Genomic DNA, 22,325 nt, shown 5'->3' with positions numbered 1-22,325 from the left:
TCAGAACGCCAAAGTTGCGATCAATTTCTGAATGCCGCAAATTTGCGAAGGTAAGACCCCAGATCCGTTCTGCTGGGCGTGGCATCGCCAAAGACTGCGCTCTGCTACTTTTATCCGTATCAACAGATACGAAGAAAAATCCTAACGGACGCGTTAGGTACTCGATAAATTTTACTGGGACTCGACAGAATGGTAAGACCTTAAGCGGCACCTGTCGAAGTTTGCACCAGTATCCCGAGATCATGTCCAGGGACGTGATCTTGAAGTAGGTTTTTGCGGATTGCCACTAGAGCAGTTAACTAGTACCTGATCCGTCAGATGAAATAGCCCCAACTACCATTATCCCTGTACAATATAGAAGTTTATGAGAAGAAATATAGAAAAGTTGAAGTTGTCAAATAAAAATAAACAGTGGAGATTTTCCTTAACTCTGCGATTCAAGAAAAATCTCGGGGGCTACTGACATAGGCATCCCAAATGGGCCTGCCGAAGATAGTACCTGGGGTTTACTGAAGGCCCATTACCCGAAGAATAAGAAGATTCGGGAGCCCAAGATATTATTAAGGAAAGCTAGAGTTGTAGTAGGAAGTGTTATTTGTAATCTTGCGGGATGAGTTAGAAACCTTCCCGGACTCTGTAACTTGTATGACACGAATCCCTCGGCTCCGCCTCCTATATAAGGGGGAGTCGAGGGACGCAGAAATCATCGAATCATTGTTTACAAACCCTAGTTTCATAATCGTCGAGTACTTTTCGGCTGAAACCTTCGAGATCTACTTGCCCTCTACTTCCAACTAAACCCTAGTCTACAATCTGTAGGCATTGACAAGTTAATACCTTGTCAGACACCCCATGCGAAAAAGAGAGTCAAGAGAAAGATAGAAAAACTTTGTTTATTTGTGCAGGAGAAAGCAAAATTCAAAGTATATAAGAGAGAACCCGACGAAATTATCTACAGGGAGAACTCGACGAAATTGTCTTCAAGAAAGAACAGGACCCGAAGAATTATTTTCAAGGAGGTCCCGAAGAATTATCCTCAGGGAGGACCCGAAAAATTATCCTCAAGGAGGACCCGAAGAATTATCTTCAAGGAGGACTCGAAGAATTATCTTCAAAGAGGACCCGAAGAATTGTCCTCAGGGAGGACCCGAAGAATTGTCCTCAGGGAGGACCCGGAGAATTGTCCTCAAAGAGGACCCGAAGAAATTTTCCTGAAGGAGGAACTCGACGAAATTTTCATCAAGGAGGAACCAAAAAAAAAAAGAGGTGGACAAATCTTCGGGTCCATTGACTCGTTATATTGTTCCAAGCAAGAGCATCGGTGATGTAAACGACAATATAGAATAACCAATATATTCGGCTGTCTCATCAAGCCCGAGAGAAAAATAGAAGAACCCGCAAAATGGGTCATTGCATCAGCCGAACAAGGCACTTGACAAAATATTCTCAGAGCGCTAAAGTCACGAATAATCTCTGAATGCCGCAAAACTCTGCTAAGGTAAGACCCCGGGATCCGTCCTGTGTGGCGTGGCATCGCCAAAGACTGCGCTCTGCTACTTTTTTCCACATCAACAGATGTGAAGAAATATCCCGGCGGACGCGCTGTGGACCCGATAACATTACTGGAATTCGGATCACGGTAAGTCCTTAAGCAGCACGTGACGAATTACGCCAGGTCCCGAGATCATGTCCAGGGACGTGATCTTGAAGTAGGTTCTTGCGGGATTGCCACAAGAGCAGTTAACTGTTACCTGATCCGTCAGATGAACCAGCCCCATTTACCATTATCCCTGAACAACATAAATAGCAACGGCCTGGAGTCGATAAAAAGAGGGGTTGCGCCCAGAAATATGGTTAAGTTCTTTATCGAGTAGTACAACTTGAGTCTATGCCCAGGTGCAAGCACCTGCCCATAGGCTCGGGGGCTACTCTTATCGAGAGTGTTGTTCACCCTCCCGATAAGATACGAGAAAGAGGAAAAATTGTGGTGTCAATTAAAAGCAAGTTGAGCCTACACCCAAGTGCAAACACTTGGCTGTAGCGTCGGGGGCTACTCCATCGGGAGCGCTGGCCGCGCACCCGATAGAAAAATAACTTCGACATCATCTATGACAATCAAGATTTGTAGACTCAACTCGATTCTACGACTCGGGTGGAGCCTACTCCCATCGGGAGCACATGGATTTCATCAAGTCCTCTAGAAATATAGTTAAGTTCTTCATCGAGTAGTACAACTTGAGTCTATGCCTAAGTGCAAGCACTTACCCATAGACTCGAGGGCTACTCCCATCGGGAGCTGTCGCGCACCCGATAGAAAAATAACTTCGAGAATCATCGACATCATTTATGCTACATATGATCTACGACATGGACCTCGCCTTCGGAGGTGATTATGCTTGGAGTCTCTACGCAAGTCTTCGACTTCCCTAGACACTCGGGGGCTACTGACATGGGTATACCCTTCGGGTACCCATTATTAGTATACCTGGCTCGGCCCAATATGGAGAAGGCTCAACAAGGCAACCCGAAGAAGTAATCGACTAGGACTCTTGTAAAACCCTAGGCTGGTTGCATATATAAAACCAGCTAGGGCACCCGATATAGACAATAGATAGACAACATATCTCCGCCTACGGCGACACCCTGTAAACACATCTATGATCATATACTTGATTGCTAGCAGCACGTAGGGATCCTCCACCGAGGGGACCCGAAGCTGGGTACGTCGTGTGCCTAATCTCGCTCCCGGAATCTCCATCGTCGCTCTCTCCCAAAACCCTAGTCTACAATACGTAGGCATTGCCGAGGTGTTCCCTTGTCACCAAGCCCTTGTGGAGTGAGAGGTAATTAGTATAACCCTAGCCAAATACTTTTAGTGATACTTTGGGAAGTCCATACCATGCATGATCATCACCATTGGGTAATGATCATAAACCCTAAGAACTTTAAGGAAGGAGCTATTAAGAATAAGTTGATCATGATAATGCCATGGTCATGCTTTGGAGAAATAGGAGAATAAGCTATAAGTTAAACTAGTATGTTAGGCATATATTATCCACCACATGAAATCATAGGGATATCAGTAGCAACCCTAAAACATTTCTAATATCATGAGTAGAGGAGTAATGGCATTGTACTAAACCCTTGTCTAGCCAACTACTTGTGACAACCCTAGTAGTATTTAGATACAAGCACCCTATCAATAGTGAGGGGGGACTAAACCTAGCCAATGTAATATGGTGTCATCTCATCTCTATAACCTAGAACTATATCTCAACCCTAGTTCGTGCATCACTTGGGTGATCACAACTAAAACCTAAGCCACAATTAAGTTCCAACTCATGTTTCAATAGGTAAATATGAATAAAACCCTAGAATTGCATCTAATTAAATCATATGTTGAATTATGGAACATAAGAAACACCTAGTACTAAATCCTATAATTAAAACCATGTGTGGTTATCAACCACTTATCCTCATAAACCAAAACCAAACCATGATGAGAATAATGTCCACTCTAGGTATTTCCAAGCTAGAGTTAATATAATAAGAGAGTGGATTTGGTGATCAGGGGGTACGTGAGCACCCCCTAGACACCATTAGATTTGCTTTTAGATTCGCTCTCCGCGAGTAGACGCTCACAACGATCAAACGGCCGTGAAATCTACTTTTCTCCCTGCGTGCCTCTGAGCTGCATGTGCATTCGCTGTGCGGCCATGGCAGACAACGCTCGAAAAATGCCAACGAGAACCAATCAATCAGCGCTCGCAGAGGGGCGGGGTTGAAATCGATTCTGGGCGGCCTCTTGCCCTCCTCTGGCTAATTCGCGCTCATGGAGAACTCAATCCCGTCCCCGCGAAATCTCTGCCCCACGCGTGGACGGAGGCGGATGGGACGGCCGTGACGGTGGGCGGCATGCGCTGCAGGAGCGCATCCCGGAGGAGCGTGGCGGCGTGGAGGAGGGGAGGGTGCCCCGCAGGCGCAGGTGGCGAGGGGAGCCCCGGCGTCGGTGCGGCGCGCCGCCTCGAGGAGCTCGTCCACCGCGGCCACGGCGGTGGGCGGCAGGCCCTGCAGGAGCGCATCCCGCAGGAGCGCGGCGGCGTGGAGGAGGGGAGGGTGCCCCGGAGGCGCAGGTGGCGAGGGGAGTCCCCGGCGTCGGCGCGGCGCGCCGCCTCGAGGAGCTCTTCCGTCGCGGCCGCAAGCTCTAGAGCTCCTTCTCCGGACGAAGACGAACAACGGCGCGTGGTGGAGGGAGCTCCTTCTCTGTTCTGCTTACTGTTTCCCCAAATCAGATGCAGGAGGAGGCCAAAATCAGATGTGTGAGCAGGCCAAATCAGAGGAAGCCAAAATCAGATGCGTCGGGAAAATCCGTCGAGGTGCCGCAGCAAGTCGTCCTCGTGCTCGAGCAACGCCGCCCCCATGGCCCCGCCGCCTCAGGACCTGGCCTCGTTGGTGGTGGTTGCGTGACGCCGGAATCACGCCCGGTGCAGGTATAAGCTTCTACGGTGGACTAACGCGCTGAAATTTTGCTAACTCTATAGCTATCAGGACATTCTGAAGAGGTGACTCGAGCCCTGCTGCTGCTCTTTTGTTTGTTCATTCACCTGCTTCTACAAATGTATAACCTTGCCGTTGATTTATTGGCTTCTTTATGTATAACCTTGTCGGGTGAGACAAGGTTGGAGGCGCGGCCGGACACGACTCACTGCCCTGTTTCTCCAGCGCCGGCGAGGAAGAATTCCACATCGGCGCAACACGGCTTCATCGATCGATTCATCGCAAGAAGCACCAGCATCGGCAGGGATGAGAATAGTATGAATCTTCACATTTATGTGACTCAGGGATAAGAATAGCATGAATCTGTGTATAATCTTGTGCTATGTATTTCTGAATCAAAAAAAACGTGCCACGGGAGGCTCCAGTGTCCCCTCAAGTGTCTTCATTTCGTTTTGGAGAGTGTTAACGGAATATTGGATGCTGTTAGACACGTGTCGAGTAGTCAGGGGATGCTCACGTACCCCCTGATCACCGGGCTTCATACCAATATAATAATAGTAGTAAACTTGAAATAAATTGAACCTAAGTCCCAATTCCTTATCAATTAAATGAGCACATAAAATATTAGGCAAGTGAACATATTCTCAAGTAAGAAATCAAATAATAAGGTCAACTATAAATGGATTCCTCACAAAAGGAATATAATAATGAATTATTAAACAATTAAATAAACTTTGGTAAAATAATCCTAGAGCCCAAAAGAGTGAGAGTTGGAGTTATCAATAAAAGAACACCTATTAACAAAAGACTTAGTCATCATTATAATACAAGTATGTAAACAATATGATTAACATGTTATCATGTTCTGACAAACAAACCATGTTGTCTTTGAAAAGAAATCAGAAAGTTAATTAAGAAAAACATATTTGAGAAAATAAAGAATTAAAAATCATCTCCATAAAGATATATAACCATTTGGAATATTAAGTTGTTATTTTAATAAATAAAAGAAGCAACTATCTCTGAGATATATTAATAAAAAACAATATTCTAGAAACCATAGTAAGGGGGGCATGTATTCAAATACCTGTAAAATAGAAAAGAATTCAAATCTGAATTAAAACCATAATTCAAAACAGAAAAAGGAAAACAGAAAAGGAGAAAAGAAAAGGGCTTACCTGCCGCAGCAACCCAACTGAGGAAGCCCAGAAGCAGCTCAGGACCAGCCCAACAACCGGAGCCCAGCACAGCCCAGCGTACCGCTTCGTTGGGATAAGATCGAAGACGAGGTCTTCGTCTTCGTCTTCTCCATCGCCGCGCACACGGGAGGCCGCCAGCGCGATGGAGAGGGACACGTCCCGACCGCCATTGCTGACCACGAGCTCGATGACGACTATCGGAGACCGCGCACGTGGCCTTGACAGCCTCACCAACCACCTGGACCAGCCATGAATTCACTCGCGGGTTTGTGGGGAGTGGCGCTATGGTGGAGGTTGCGAGATGGCTAGATGCGCGCGCCCCTCTTTATATACGCTGGAGGCAGGCGAGGGGCGCGACACGCGTGGTATTGCCATTACTCGTTGGCTGTTGCGGGCGGCGGCCGCTCGATAGGCGTGGCATCGCCATTAACATGGCGCAGACTGCCGAAACGACGCCTCAACGCCAGTATGCACGCCTGAGAAGACGCATCGAGCCATTGTCGCTGCCAGGTGGGCGCGACGAAACGTTCGCCGGACGCTGGCGAACACTTGACGCGACCGCGTAGCATCCGTGGAGACGCATCTGAGACGCATATTTGGGCGACGTTTGCGTCTCCGCAGGCAGCCCGATCGCTATGCGTCAGGCCGCAGACGGGCCATGGTGACTCTGTGGGAAGCAGGATGCAACTTCTGCCAGTGGACCGTGGAGGTCTTGTACGACGGGGAAGGGAAGATCTACCTCCAGACCGGCTGGAAGAAGTTCGCCCGCAACCACGACGTCAAGGTCGACTGCTTGTTTAACTTCTTCTACGAACACGTTTTCGAGATGGTCGTCAATGTGCATGAAAAAAGAGTCTTTTCGTATCCACTACCACAGCTGCTCATGCAACGACAATGACTACAACAACAACGAAGAAGATTAGGGCCGACCTCTAGTATAGCTTTTTGGTATGCCCTATATTGGTGCCTTCCAAGGTTTCTGAATGTTCTTTCGTCATCCGTTTCAATGTCTTTTTTTTTCATGACGAAGCATCTCCAAACTTTTGAACAAAATGTTAATTTTAAGTAGAAAATTATTTGGAGGCCGGGTTCGGGAAACGTGGCTGGGACACCTCCAAGCGCGACACCAAGGTGCGGCGTCCCTTAAACCACCGCCATCTATCTTAGGTCGAAGCAGAGTAAAATAACTTACCAAAATATAGTTGACTCGGCGTTTTAACCAGACAATGTTTGGGAACGCGACTAGAGATGCTCTTGACCTATTGGGTTAGCCTAACCGGAAAGTTAATTTACGGGATTCTCCATCCCGATGCCGTATTGTTTTTGAAAAAAATCAAAATCTATATTAAAAAGGGGTCGACTAAGAATTAGCTTCGTTCTCAATTAATAATGTCATTAAATTTCAGTTGCAATTTATGTTGTAATTAGTGACTAGCATGAATCACAAAATAAATTAAATGGTGTAAAATTTGAAGAGGTACTAGAAAATCCCTAAAAAAAATCCCTCGTTGCGTTGTTACTGTTTCCTTTTCTCAACGAGTCTAAACTCTACTTATCTCAACGAGTATAAACAAGATACAGTACATTCTGTCACAAGCCAATAAAATACTCTAAAGGGTATTGATGAAGGGAATAGGACACAAGCAAGTGGGAAGAGGCAGTGCCGTAGTGGGAAGAGGCAAGTGGGAAGCGACAGCCCACGAATTGCGACCAACTCCCTTTTGGTTTGCTACATCAGTACATGTACATCACCCATTTATCTGACCATCACCTACACTACGTTGTTTGCCATTGGTACCTCGATCCATGGGGCCTTCCCGCTTTCGCCGCCGCTCCACCACCACAAGAGTACTGCTGTCGTGCATCTCCGTCTGCTTAGCCTTCCATGCCGTCCGCGCCCAGTCCAGCACCTTCAGCAGCACTGTCGACGGCAAGGAGTTTACCAGCTTCTCCTTCCCCACGTTCAGCAGGTCCCTGATGCAGCTCCCCGGCAATCTGACCTTCTCCGGCAACTCCAGCGTCACCCAGAACACGCTGCAGATAACCCCGGACAGCAACACCGCCAGCGGCCCAGACAACTTCCTCGTAAACCAGACCGGCAGCGTGTTCTTGGCGTCCCCGTTCGTCCTGTGGGCCTCCAATTCCAGCTCCGCCGCCGACGGAAGGTACGTCGCCTCCTTCTCCACCGTGTTCAGGATCAACCTCTACCGCGCCAACGCGACGAACAAGGGTGAAGGGCTGGCGTTCGTCATCGCGTCAAGCAACGCCGCCGGCCCGCCCCCGGGAAGCCACGGCGGCTACCTCGGCCTCACCAACGCGTCCACGGACGGCAACTCCACCAACGGGTTTGCGGCGGTGGAGCTGGACACGGTGAAGCAGCCATACGACCCCGACGACAACCACGTCGGACTCGACGTGAATGGCGTCCGGTCAACCGACGCCGCTTCCCTCACCCCCTTCGGCATCCAGCTCGCGCCCGTTGACACCACCGTCAACGACGGCTTCTACATGGTGTGGGTCGACTACAACGGCACCTCAAGGCACGTGTGGGTGTACGTGGCCAAGAACGGGAGCAAGCCCGACACCGCCGTGCTCAACGCGCCGCTGGACCTCTCGACCGTCCTCCTCGGCAAGAAGGCCTACTTCGGCTTCTCGGCTTCCACCGGCGTCAAGTACCAGTTCAACTGCGTGCTCATGTGGAACATGACGGTCGAGAGGCTCCACGACGGCAGCACCGCCAGCAAGTCGATATCCGGCTGGAACTGGAAGCTCGGGGCAGCCGTGGGGGCGCCTTGCGCCGTCGCACTTGCTGTCGGGCTGCTCGTCGTCGGCATGTACATCGTGAGGAGGAACAAGCTGGTTGGCGGCGACCGCTGTACAGCCATTGACCTGAGGAGCATCCCCGGGGTGCCCAAGGAATTCGACTTCAAGGAGCTGAAGAAAGGGACCAACAACTTCGACGAGAAGATGAAGCTGGGTCAGGGGGGCTACGGCGTGGTGTACCGCGGCACCGTGCTCGGGGAGCATGGCCGGAGCATGGAGGTGGCCGTGAAGCAGTTCTCCGGGGCGGACACCAAGGGGCGGGAGGACTTCCTCGCCGAGCTGAGCATCATCAACCGTCTCCGCCACCGAAATCTTGTCAAGCTCATCGGTAAGAACTGCTTCTTTCCTCGCATCTCATGAGATCTGTCCATTTCACCATGTTCATTTCTTCGTTGGAAAAGTTGCCGCTGATCACGTGCGTAGATATCAGCCACGGTTTGACTTCGTCACGACTAATTCTTTCGGTAGGGTCCAGGCCTCCGTAGGCTGTAGCATTTTGTCCTTCTTCATGCACGTGGGCAATTGGGCACTCGCCCCGGCCTGCCCAAATTTTGTTTTTTCTTCTTCGTCTCCAAACTTTAAGGTTGCCCAACGGTGAAAATCTTAAATGATACATCTTCAGCAGTGGATTTATACGGGTTAGATAACACCGTATTTAAGTTGGTCTCTCGTAAGACTCGAACTTGGCTAAGTTGGCTGCGCACTCACAAACCTTGCTACTGAGTTAGCACTTAGTTCTCTTCCTCTCCAAACTTTAACTCGAAACTCTTTCATAGTTTAATTTATCTATTTAGTTTCAATGGCGGGGGATGGAGAGAACATCCAAACACGCCTCACGACATAAGGACAAAATGATGGGAAATCTACAAAGATGAAACAGATGGAAAGTCCATTCCACGGCGTGAGCAGTTTTTGACTAAAGAGAGAGAGATGGACAGTGAGACTTCTTTCAGCATCTGGTCCATAAGATAGGACAAGAGACAATGAAAAGAAGATTTCTATTGGCACCGTGTGTCGCCGTCAGTTCACTTATTGCGATATCAAAATCTCAAATGTAATCCAACGCTGGTTAGCGCGTGTGTAGCTACATACCTAATCACTAAATACTCTCTCATGCCTTATTTAAATTTAACTGTAAAACTGCCATGTCTCTCTCTGTGTTTTGAGTTGATCGATCTGTTAAGGATGAAGCTCGAAGAAATCCCTAGTGTTGCAAGAAAGATTTTTTTTTTCCAAGCGACCACCCCTCAGGGGATCGATTTTCATTACCATGAGATAACAAAAAACTGTTGCAAGAAAGAATATTCTAGACAATGGTAAAATTTGTTACCTACATATTAAATTTATTATTTGGCTGGGTGTGTTTCTAAACAAAGCACTGCATAGGTCATACTACGTACGAAATATGTGAGGTGCATCGATTGCCTACTTCCTATAGTGAATGGTGATTAAAAAAAATAGTGTTACTTGCTTCCACCGTTAAGTACGATTTCACTATATAATATGTTGTTATTATCGGTGTAAATAGGAAATAATTATATTTTTTTAAAATGGGGGATATGACCCAACAAGGCCTCTGTATCAAAATGATACATACGTCATTTATTTCATTATTAAAAGTTTAGTCTCGACCCATACATAGTTCTCAATCCAGAACTAACAGCTCATGCTCGCTTTGCGTCCATACTGAGATTGAGAAGTACAAATTTATGTGAGCACTGCAACATATGTGATGATTTCCATATGATACATGTCCCACACTGCGATCAAGTTGTGCGTGTACCGATGGCTAGAGCATCTCACAATGCAGAGAAAGGATAGGGCATGTAAGTATATATCAATTTGGTATTTCTATTTTGAACATACAAATAATCCATCTAGAAATAATTATTTATTTCTTGACTCTATAATGAATCTTTAGTGGCAGAGTGAAGGGGATTAGTACATCTAGCCAACATCACTGGCACAAACCAAAACTCGTTCGAGCTAGCAGATCCCGTATCCTTTACGGGGTGGGGATACGAGGTCTACTAGTTCGGACGAGTTGCCAACCCCTCAAAACAGGGTTTTAGACAATAATTTCACAACAATTTCAGATCAAACATAGCACATTCAAAATATGTGATGCATAATTTATAGTTTTTAACATCACAACGCGATCATAGCTAAAGTTCAAGCCACGGAAGTTCACAAATGTGATCAACCATCAACGAGTCCATCGCCAGCGGCGCCACCACTAGCCGGAGACTCACCTTGAGGAGTCGACGAACCAAGAGCACTTGCAGCATGAGCTTCACGCGCAACCTTCTTCCTCGCCATGATGTCCGCCTTGGTCTCCTTCCACCACGCCAGCTGATCCTCGTCCATGTCGTCAGTGCGCATCATCATGATTTCCCTCTTCTCGGCCAAGAGCTCCTTCATGGCCTTGGCTTCTTTGAGTGCGATCATCCTCAAGTCCATCTTGGCCTTCACCTTGGCATCTTCCCGCCTTGCTTCCACCTTGGCAAGCTTCACCTCCTTCTTCTTCTCGGTGATGAGGAGCTTGGTCTCCATTGTCTTCATCGTCAATGCCTCCTTGGACTTCATAAGTTGATCCAACTTCTCCCGGAAGCTAGATGCTTCACCTTCTACCTTCACCCTCTCCTTGGCTTTCTTGTTGCCCTTTGGCTTGCCGGCATTTCTCGCACTCATGTCTTCGAATTCATCATCCATGGTGAGCAGTGCTTCCTTCTTGCACTTTGGTTCGTTGTCCCTCAACTTCCACTTAGGAAGATGTTGAAGAATGGAAAAGCAATGTTGGAACTAAAATTCCTTGTTCTTGGAGCCGGCCATGTCTTTGTACCTCTGTTGAGCATACTTGGGCTGCACAACAACAATATTAATGTGATGCTTGCACATTATCAACACATACTATGGATAGCAACAAACTCGGAAAACTTACATAGTCCTCCGGCACGCATCCACTAGGGGGGTTGTCGGCCACTTGGTCAATGGCAGCACTCCAACGAGAACAAGCTGGTTTCATGACGTTCCATCGGGCTTCAAGGGAGCGGTAGGATATATCGTCCATACTCTTGGTGCGAGGTTTTAGCTGGTGGTAGAGATCATCGATGCGCTGCCAATAGCGCTTGCCGCCTTGGTCCACTCCGGTGCACGCATCCATCCCCACCTTACTCCAAGCACGAACCAAGATCGCGTCTTCGATCTCGCTGTAGTTCGCCGTGCGTGGTTTCGGCGTCGCGGAAGAACCGGCGGCAGCCGGCTCAACCTCAACCACCTCCTCGTCATCGACGACTTCGTCACCCTCATCCTCCTCCTCCTCCTCATCATCAATCCCTTCGACATAGTTCTCCCCATCGAACGCATCGATGCCGGCTTGCAAGTCCACCGAGGAATTGTTGACCATGTCCATGTACGATGTTGTGGACTCAACATCGAACAGCTTGTCTACGTCCATGGAGGGTGGCGGCGGTGCGGGCGTCGCCGCGGACAAAATGAGGGGAGGAGGTGTCGCGGCCTTGGATGACGGTGGAGGCGCGAGGCCAATGCGGCTGACTGCCTTAGTCTTTACCTTTGACTGCGGGGCACCCCTCGGCCCGGCCGCCTTCGTCTTCATCCTGCCCCCTTCTTGGCATCTGGCGGAGCTGCGTCCGCCGTATGGGCTTCGAAGAATTGCTCCGGGATACTCTTCCTCTTCGACGGGATGGTGGCGGAGATCATGGCTGACACATCGCCGGCGTTTGGCAGACCTCCGACGGGGACATCAACCACCGCGGCCGAAGGTGGTGCACCGCCGGCGGTCGGCGGGCCTTGCGGAGGATCCATGGCAGCGAGATCCTGCCGCGCCATTGCTGGGAAGGGCGGGGCGGAGGAGATCGGGTGGCGGCGGCGGTTGGGTTTCGCTGAAACCCTTCGCGCGCAGTGGAGGGGAGGATACTGGTTTGGCCCTCTATTCCCGCTCCCACCCTGCACAAGTAGGGGACGAAGAGCGCCCCGTAATCAAAACTGGGAGGGCCTGCTAGATGGCCGGGTAGAGCCCAACCCCGTATTTTGGTGGTTATTATACGAGTTTGGCCCTTTTAAGGAATCTCTTAGATGTGGAATGTTTGTCATCTCTGGCTCGCTAATTGGATTCCGAGCTTTTCTGGTACTAATGTTGCTTGGAATCGCCGAGGTCATTGCTTCCGCGGGTTAGTATCTGAAATACAAATCGAGAAAGAAAGGGGATTTAATTCCATATGAGAAAGTGAGCACGGATAGAGTATTGCAAAGATTTTCGGTTCGTTGGAAGGCAAGAAGAGAGAGCTCACGGAGAGAGATGGACAGTGAGACTTCTTTCAGCATCTGGTCCATAAGATAGGACAAGAGACAATGAAAAGAAGATTTCTATTGGCACGATGTGTCGCTGTCAGTTCACTCATTGCGATAGCAGAATCTTAAAGGTAATCCAACGCTGGTTGGCGCGTGCGTAGGTACATACCTAATCACTAAATCCTCTCGCATGCCTTATTTAAATTTAACTGTAAAACTGCCATGTCTCTCTCTGTATTTTGACTTGATCGATCGATCTGTTAAGGATGAAGCTCGAAGAAATCCCTAGTGTTGGAAGAAAGAATATTCTAGGCAATGGTAAAATTTGTTACCTACATAGTATTAAATTTATTATTTGGCTGTGTGTGTTTCTAAACAAAGCACTACATAGGTCATACTACGTACGAAACATGTGAGGTGCATCGATTGCCTACTTCCTATAGTGAATGGTGATATAAAAAAACTATAGTGTTACGCGCTTCCACCGTTAAGTACGATTTCACTATATAATATATTGTTATTATCGGTGTAAATAGGAAATCATTATAGTATTTTTTTTCAAAATGGGGGATATGACCCATACCTGGCCATGGGCAGCCCGGCCCGAGGCCCGGCCCAAAGCCTGGCTTGAAAAACTCGGGCCTAGGCCTAGAAATGTTGGCCTGACACCCAGGCCAGGCCTGGGTAGCCCGAAAATGCCATTTTACACTACAGCCCAGCCCACGGCCCGACGGGCTTGGTGGGTAATTAGTCGGGCCGGGTCGGGCTTGGGCCTGAATTTCAACCGTCGGGCTTTCCTCGGCCCGGCCCGAGGCCTGGCCCGGCCCGAGACATGGCCAGGTATGATATGACCCAACCCTCTGTATCAAAACGATATATACGCCATTTATTTCATTATTAAAAGTTTAGTCTCGACCCATACATAGTTCTCAATCTAACAGCTCATGCTCCGTTTGTGTCCATACTGACATTAAGAAGTACAAATTTCTGTGAGCACTGCAACATATGCCATGATTTCCATATGATACATGTCCCACGCCGATCAAGTTGTGCGTGTACCGATGGCTAGAGCATCTCACAATGCAGAGAATAGATATGACATGTATCGGATGTGAATTGTCGTAAGCATATATAGCAATTTGGTATTTCTATTCTGAACGTACAAATAATCCATCTAGAAATAATTATTTATTTCTTGACTCTATAATGAATCTTTAATGGTAGAGTGAAGGGGATTAGTACATCTAGCCAACATCACTGGCACAAACCAAAACAGAAGTATTAAAAAATAGAGGCAGCAGAGGATTGTACCAAGCCGATATTATTTCATATTTAACACAGAAAGCAAATGGTCACAGTTTGGTTACCAGCATGTTTTCTGTTCTGCACCCACAAGTAACCAGAATTAAAACGTCATGCTCCCTTCGCTTACATATAGAGATTAAAAAGTATTTATAATTGAAACATACCAATCCATCTAGAAATAATTATTTGCTTCTTGACTCTCGAGAATATCTGAAATGGGAGAGTTGAAATGGATTAGTTCATCTAGCCAACATCACTGATACAAACCGAATTAGAAACATTCTAAATTATTCAAAAGTGAAAAACAAAAGTAAAATGATAGGCATCATAGGATTGTCCCAAGAGGATCCAGAACACTTAGGGGCTGTTTGGTTTTTGTCCAGGCCTGCCACGCCAAATCAGGGGCATGCCAATATTTTGGCGAAGCAATCGCTCGCCCCTGTTTCGCCAGCGCGTGGGCGTAAAAACGTGAGCAGCGGCCAAAATTTTGGTATGGCTTGGTTAGCTGGGCTTCAATCCAAACGGTGGCCTACAATGCCGGTCAACGCCAATCTTTTGGTGTGGCTGCCACCGGCACCAATCCAAACAGCCCCTTAGATTGTGACAATAAATTATCCTAATATTATACACGAAAATGCTTTTTTTGCGAATAGGACACTGGCATTAAAAGAAACACCGAACAGTACAAAGCAGTTCAAGAAAAACAAAAATTACAACGAGATCCTTGAGAAGCCCTTCATCTTCAACCTCCAGACCGTGCCGACGGCGCGCCGCCGCTGCCGCTCCTCCCTGAGCTAGCCTGACGTTGTTGATTGTGGATGGGAAGTCGCCGAACGGGTCGAAAAGACCACATCCGTCCCGGAGACGAAGAAGTAGGATGAACTGCCGATGAAGCTCCTTGACGATCCGAAGATCCCCACAGCCAGACGAAATCCTCGAAGACCACACCATACCCACAAGCTTCTCGACGTAGCCGTCGAGATGGGGTTGAAGCCGGGGAAATATTATTACACGAAAATGCTTCACATACGATAAAATGGTTACGATTTCTGTACGAACAGACTCAGGAGGGGAATTCCCGTGATCCGTCCCACCTGCTGACAGATGCTGATATGAGTCTGATCGTACTAAACTGTCGTAGAATTTGATCATACGTATAGCACTGCTCTATTATACATGATTGACTCGTAGTATGTGAGCCATCCATCACTTTGACAACGCATTTGCTTGGTTTAGGATAAAATATTGCTAGTTGCAGATCCATTGGCAGCGGCTGCTCCTCTCCAACTTAATTAATTTCGTTTCCCTAGTTTTAGCTAGTTGAGAAATAAATTAGTGTTCAGCTAAGTTTACATCATCTGGTTGCATCATGATTTGTGTATACGAGTTGCAAGTTAAGTTATAATTGAGTTTTTTTTGTTGCAAATAGGATTGTAATTTTTTCAGTTGCAAGTGAAGATGCAACTGAAAAAACTACGAACCGTTCAATTTTGTTCGTAAGTCGTGCTAGCCATGAGCTACAACGTGGATTGCAATCGAAATTTGATGACGTCATCTCGCTGTGAACTAAGATACTGGTAGTTGCGAGTCAGTTGAGAACTAATCACGCCGCCGCCTAACCCTAGCCGCATCCAGTGCATCCTCCTCCATAGATTGGTTCCCCCTCCTCCGGTCGGCTTCGCCGGCGTCAGGAGGAGTGGGGAACCCAATCTATGCGTGGAGTTTCGAATAAAAGTATTGTTTTCATTAGATTATGTTAGGATTTTGGTAGTCGCCTTCTTGTTGGTTTCCCCTCAATGGAGATGGCATCGTCTGCAATAAGTGATCTTCGGCCTTTCGTTCGGCGACGAGATCTTCTTCCCGGCGTCAATTGTGGTGTTGAACAATCACAATTTTCTAGGTATGGGTCTTCGGATCTTGCTTCGCCAGATCGATTTTGGATCTTTTGTCGTTGTTGCCGCGAAGAGGATTATCCTCACAGTTTTTGTCCCGGCTGCTACGTCCTCGACAATGGTGATTCGTACTCTCGACTCTCCATCGACGACGACAAAGCTAGTTGGTTATTATTCCCTGATATACTGGTGTTGGTACTCTTGCCGATGTTGTATGACTGCTTTAATGGTTTCGTGCGTGCACACAGCCTTGGCATTGCGGCTCAAAAAGTTATGGGAGAACTTTCATCGGTACAGGTCTATGGTTCGTTATCTATCTTTGGCTGCCTTCAGAAGAGTACACGATTGTGTTCTGAAAGAAGAAAGAAATTGAAGACCTCGAAGATTTGTTACTATCTTTTAGACTTTATTTTGTAATCGTTGGAGTCAGTTGTATCTCTACCATGTACTATTTGTTGCTATGAATATATGTGGTATTGATTGTCAAAAAAAAAAAATCACGTCGCACATCCACACTCGAACTGTTTTTTCTGTGCGATAAAAACGTAAGTGTCCTATGTGCTCTTAATTTGCAGGCTGGTGCCATCAAAATGGTGTGTTGCTGCTGGTGTACGACTTGATGCCCAATGGCAGCTTGGACAAGCATCTCTTCGGCCGGTCGGATGCTCCAACCCTCACCTGGGAGCAGCGCTACAACGTCGCCGCCGGCGTTGCGTCCGCTCTGAACTACGTCCACCACGACTACGACCAGATGGTGATCCACCGGGACATCAAGCCGTCGAACATCATGCTGGACGCCGCCTTCAACGCCAGGCTCGGCGACTTCGGCCTCGCCCGCGCCCTGGAGTCCGACAAGACCTCCTACACTGACAAGGTCGGCCTAGGGGGGACGCTGGGCTACATCGCGCCGGAGTGCTTCCACACTGGCAGGGCAACCAGGGAGTCGGACGTGTTCGGCTTCGGCGCTGTCGTTCTGGAGATCGTCTGCGGCCGCCGCAACTCCTACCACCACCCGGCCGGCTGCAGCCAGCTGCTGGACGAGGCGTGGGAGCTCCATGGCGCGGGCAGCGTCCTCAAGGCCGTCGACCCTAGGCTCGCTGGCGAGTTCGACGAGGCCGACGCCGAGCGGCTTCTGCTGCTAGGCCTCGCATGCAGCCACCCCAACCCTTGGGAGCGGCCCAATGCGCAGGTCATCCTGCAGATCTTGACGCGCGCTGCCCCGCCGCCGGACGTGCCGCCATCCAGGCCAGCGTTTATGTGGCCCGTGCGGCCGTTTGGTCTCGTCAACGAGGACGGGGAGATGTCCACGTCGGGCAGCTCGGCCACCTGCAGCACGGTCATAACCGCGTCGCTGTTAAGATAACGAGGGTCATTCTAGTTTGTTTTTCTTTTTTCAAACTTCCAATTTTTTGATTTTAAAGTCTTAGAAAATTTTGAAAAAAAATAGACGTAGAGAATGTTGTAATCTATCAGTATGTAAATTTTCATATTGAAATACATGATATTTTGTCCTCCGTAAAAATAAACAAATCTCACAAACATGACGAAATCTAGATTGTAGTGTACTCTTCATTTCTGTTCACCAATGATGAAATCGAGATTTGTTATTTTTAACGAGCCCAAAAAACAATATGTTACACACTTGTAGATTACAATATTACCTATATCACAATATTTTTCGCATTTTTAACATGTTTAAAACGAAATTTCCGTAGATTCAAACATTGGCCTACATGTAGCCCGGCTAAAAAAAAATCCATTGTCGGATCATTTGGAATATATATGATGCCTGGGTTTGATCGGATTCTCAAAAAGTCATTTTGAACGGGTCATGTACCTTTCCGCCGTTGACGTTGTTACTAATTTAACGTTGAGCTTTTTGGCTTTTTATTATCTATTAAAAAGTTATTTCTAACGGAGTCATGTCCTAGTAGTAGGGGTGTAAATGGATAGGATAATTTTCGCACTAAAATCTGTCCCGGATAAATTTAAAGGTATCCATATCCGTTTTTAAAGATTCAGGGGATAATAATATCCGATTCTGAAGTGATGCTCCATATACGGTATAGGATATGGTATAATAGCATGCGGATACAAATTATCCGAAATTTCATTAGGATAATCTAAAAGTTTTAAACGGATGATTCGATTTTCGAGTTAAAAGCCAAGACCAATCTCACAAGGTTAGTAAATATTGAGTTACCAAATAAATTTGACGAGCATGTTTAGCTTTATATTTGCATCAATGCTTGAGTTTTCGCGCATTGCATCTATTTTTTCTTAAGTACACAAGACGAAGACTGAAAGTTAAAACTCTCTCAAGATTTGCAAGAACTATAACTATCTACCGATGAAAGCATATATTTAACTATTTTTGTTTTCGTTCCGAGTCTGTCCCATTTTTAATTCGAATTCGCAGTCTGGTATATCCACATTTGAATCTGAAACCAGCGAAAATCCGCTCCGATCCGAATCCGAGAAAAAATATATATTATAAGCAAAATCCGATCCGATCGGTTTACACCCCTAGCTAGGACACATGCTGTAATTAATCAGGAGCTGTCACCTTAACATGTATTCTGAATTTTTCACTTATATATAACGTATATTTTATGTATATTGTTCATAAAAATACTAATAAATTGTAGTAAGTTAATTTTTTCATTGGGTTTCCACAAAAAAATTAACAATTACTTAGAAATTATTAGAACCAATGGCATTTTTACCATGAAATGTATTTCAGAGATATTTTATAGCAGTAGTGCATTAGCATGCAGTACTGTGATTTGATTACGAACTGGGACTAACAAGTGATATTTGCAATTGCACATTTAATTGGCTCAAATTTTATAAGATCATAGTACCGTTACTGCTGCATGATTTGGCTCCGACCAAATCACCAAAGAGAAAAAAGGTGTACGGCATATCCAAGTATTTATTTGAGAACTGTGCAACAACCAACTTGTCTGTACGAATTTGCGAATTGCAATCCAGCAGAAAAACAAGTTCGGGCTGCTCACCTGGGGCCGTTAGATCGACCTCTCGCCGGAAGGAGGCGGCGGGGCAGTGGGCAGAGACGGCGGACCGCAACATGCTCTCCAGCGGCTAGGGCAGGTGGGCGGCGGCTGGGCAGGCGGGCAGAGGCGCAGGGAAGTCCCCAAAAAGCAGCGGCCCCGGCGAGGCCCGTACTTTGGCGCGATCAGTGCATCCTGCATCGCCGTTGGCCGAGATCCCCATCGTGCGGGGTGAGAAGTTACAGTAATACCCCTAGGCCCTGGTTTTATGAATTGCTAATTAATTGCGTGAGATCAACGGCTGAAATAAATCGAAGCGGTAATACTGGGTAGTACTAGGAAGTACTTGCCAACCATCGTAAAAGGGCTCTAATTAATTTTGTTTCCCTAGTTTTAGCTAGTTGAGAAATAAATTAGTATTCAGCTAAGTTTTACACCGCCTGGTTGCATCATGATTTGTGCATGGGAGTTGCAAGTTAAGTTATAATTGAGTTTTTTTTTGTTGCTAATAGGATTGTAATTTTTTTCAATTGCAAGTGAAGATGCAACTAAAAAAACTACTAACCGTTCAATTTTTTATTTGTAAGTCATGCTAGTTATGAGCTACAACGTGGATTGCAATCGAAATTTGATGTCATCTGGCTGTGAACTAAGATACTGGTAATTGCGAGTCAGTTGAGAACTAATCACGTCGCACATCCACATTCGAGCTGTTTTTTCTGTGCGATAAAAACGTAAGTGTCCTATGTGCTCTCTTAATTTGCAGGCTGGTGCCATCAAAATGGTGTGTTGCTGCTGGTGTACGACTTGATGCCCAATGGCAGCTTGGACAAGCATCTCTTCGGCCGGTCGGATGCTCCGACCCTCAACTGGGAGCAGCGCTACAACGTCGCCGCCGGCGTTGCGTCCGCTCTGAACTACGTCCACCACGACTACGACCAGATGGTGATCCACCGGGACATCAAGCCGTCGAACATCATGCTGGACGCCGCCTTCAACGCCAGGCTCGGCGACTTCGGCCTCGCCCGCGCCCTGGAGTCCGACAAGACCTCCTACACTGACAAGGTCGGCCTAGGGGGGACGCTGGGCTACATCGCGCCGGAGTGCTTCCACACCTGCAGGGCGACCAGGGAGTCGGACGTGTTCGGCTTCGGCGCTGTCGTTCTGGAGATCGTCTGCGGCCGCCGCAACTCCTACCACCACCCGGCCGGCTGCAGCCAGCTGCTGGACGAGGCGTGGGAGCTCCATGGCGCGGGCAGCGTCCTCAAGGCCGTCGACCCTAGGCTCGCTGGCGAGTTCGACGAGGCCGACGCCGAGCGGCTTCTGCTGCTAGGCCTCGCATGCAGCCACCCCAACCCTTGGGAGCGGCCAAATGCGCAGGCCATCCTGCAGATCTTGACGCGCGCTGCCCCGCCGCCGGACGTGCCGCCATCCAGGCCGGCGTTTATGTGGCCCGTGCGGCCGTTTGGTCTCGTCAACGAGGACGGGGAGATGTCCACGTCGGGCAGCTCGGCCACCTGCAGCACGGTCATAACCGCGTCGCTGTTAAGATAACGAGGATCATTCCTGTTTTGTTTTTCTTTTTCAAACTTCCAATTTTTTTATTTTAAAGTTTTAGAAAATTTTGAAAAAATATAGACGTAGAGAATGTTGTAATCTATCAGTATGTAAATTTTCATATTGAAATACATTATATTTTATCCTCCGTAAAAATAACAAAATCTCACAAACATGACGAAATACATAGAGCTTGCTAAAATTTGGTTTGCATGATTGGTCTCTCTAAGTTGAACAACAAGGAAGACGGTGTAGAGTCTTATAATGCTTGCAATATGTCTTTTATGTGAGTTTTGCTGTACCGGTTCATACTTGTGTTTGTTTCAATTAACCTTGCTAGCGTAAACCTTGTATTGAGAGGGATTACTTCTGGTGCATCCAAAATCCTTGAGCTAAAAACTATGCCACTTGTGTCCACCATACCTACCTACTACATGGTATTTCTCCGCCATTGCAAAGTTAATTGCTTGAGTGCTACATTTAAAATTCTATTCTTTGTCTTTCAATATATAGCTCATGGGACAAATAGCCTAAAAACTATTGTGGTATTGAATATGTACTTATGTATCTTATTTATTATTAAGTTGCTTGTTGAGCGATAACCATGTTTCTGGGGACGCCATCAACACTTTGTTGAATATCATGCGAGTTGCTATGCATGTTCGTCTTGTCTGAATTAAGGGAGATTTATCATGAGTTGAATGGTTTGAGCATGCATATTGTTAGAGAAGAACATTGGGCCGCTAACTAAAGCCATGATCCATGGTGGAAGTTTCAGTTTTGGACAACAATCCTCAATCTCTGAATATTATTTATTGTTGAACGCTTATGCATTAAAGAGGAGTCCATTATCTGTTGTCTATGTTGTCCTGGTATGGATGTCTAAGTTGAGAATAATCAAAAGCGAGAAATCCAATGCGAGCTTTCTCCTTAGACCTTTGTACAGGTGGCATAGAGGTACCCCTTTGTGATACTTGGTTAAAACATATGTATTGCGATTATAATCCATGTAAATCCAAGCTAATTAGGACAAGGTGCGGGCACTATTGGTAATCAATGCATGAGGCTTGCAACTTGTAGGATATATTATACATAACACATATGCTTTATTACTACCGTTGACAAAATTGTTTCTTGTTTTCAAAATAAAAGCTCAAGCACAAATATAGCAATCAATGCTTCCCTCTGCGAAGGGTCATTCTTCTACTTTTATGTTGAGTCAGTTTACCTATTTCCTTCTGTCTTAGAAGCAAACACTTGTGTTAACTGTGCATTGATTCCTACATACTTGCATATTGCACTTGTTATATTACTCTGCATTGACAACTATCCATGAGATATACATGTTACAAGTTAAAAGCAACCGCTGAAACTTAATCTTCCTTTGTGTTGCTTCAATGCCTTTACTTTGAATTTATTGCTTTATGAGTTAACTCTTATGCAAGACTTATTGATGCTTGTCTCGAAAGTACTATTCATGAAAAGTCTTTGCTATATGGTTCAATTGTTTACTCATTGTATTTACCATTGCTTCGAATCGCTGCATTCATCTCATGTGCTTACAATAGTATTGATCAAGATTATGATGGCATGTCACTTCAGAAATTATCTTTGTTATCGTTTACCTACTCGGGACGAGTAGGAACTAAGCTTGGGGATGTTGATACGTCTCCAACGTATCGATCATTTCTTATGTTCCATGCTTGTTTTATGATGATACACACATG

General features: G+C 46.7%; 2 protein-coding genes across 2 annotated transcripts; both read left to right on the top strand.

The window, feature by feature from the left end:
• Window positions 1–7,329: 7,329 nt before the first annotated feature.
• On the top strand, window positions 7,330–17,426 carry LOC127334995 (probable L-type lectin-domain containing receptor kinase S.5). The gene is made up of 2 exons (XM_051361569.2): window positions 7,330–8,847; window positions 16,603–17,426. Exons 1-2 carry the CDS (start codon window positions 7,503–7,505, stop codon window positions 17,388–17,390), a joined length of 2,133 nt encoding a protein of 710 aa, XP_051217529.2. The 5' UTR covers window positions 7,330–7,502; the 3' UTR covers window positions 17,391–17,426.
• Window positions 17,427–19,851: 2,425 nt separating this feature from the next.
• On the top strand, window positions 19,852–20,595 carry LOC139835737 (probable L-type lectin-domain containing receptor kinase S.5). The gene has a single exon (XM_071825601.1). It carries the CDS (start codon window positions 19,852–19,854, stop codon window positions 20,593–20,595), a length of 744 nt encoding a protein of 247 aa, XP_071681702.1.
• The last annotated feature ends 1,730 nt before the right edge of the window (window positions 20,596–22,325 follow it).

The sequence above is a fragment of the Lolium perenne genome, chromosome 2 (genome assembly GCF_019359855.2).
Source record: "Lolium perenne isolate Kyuss_39 chromosome 2, Kyuss_2.0, whole genome shotgun sequence".
Taxonomy (NCBI): Eukaryota; Viridiplantae; Streptophyta; class Magnoliopsida; order Poales; family Poaceae; genus Lolium; species Lolium perenne.
Note: the sequence above shows the minus strand (reverse complement) of the source record. Positions and strands in the feature narration are given on the sequence as shown.

Coding starts and splice junctions, on each gene's coding strand:
- LOC127334995 (XM_051361569.2), top strand. CDS start 7,503: ATGGGGCCTTCCCGCTTTCGCCGCCGCTCCACCACCACAAGAGTACTG. Junction 8,848..16,602: donor AAATCTTGTCAAGCTCATCG/GTAAGAACTGCT, acceptor CTTAATTTGCAG/GCTGGTGCCATCAAAATGGT.
- LOC139835737 (XM_071825601.1), top strand. CDS start 19,852: ATGCCCAATGGCAGCTTGGACAAGCATCTCTTCGGCCGGTCGGATGCT.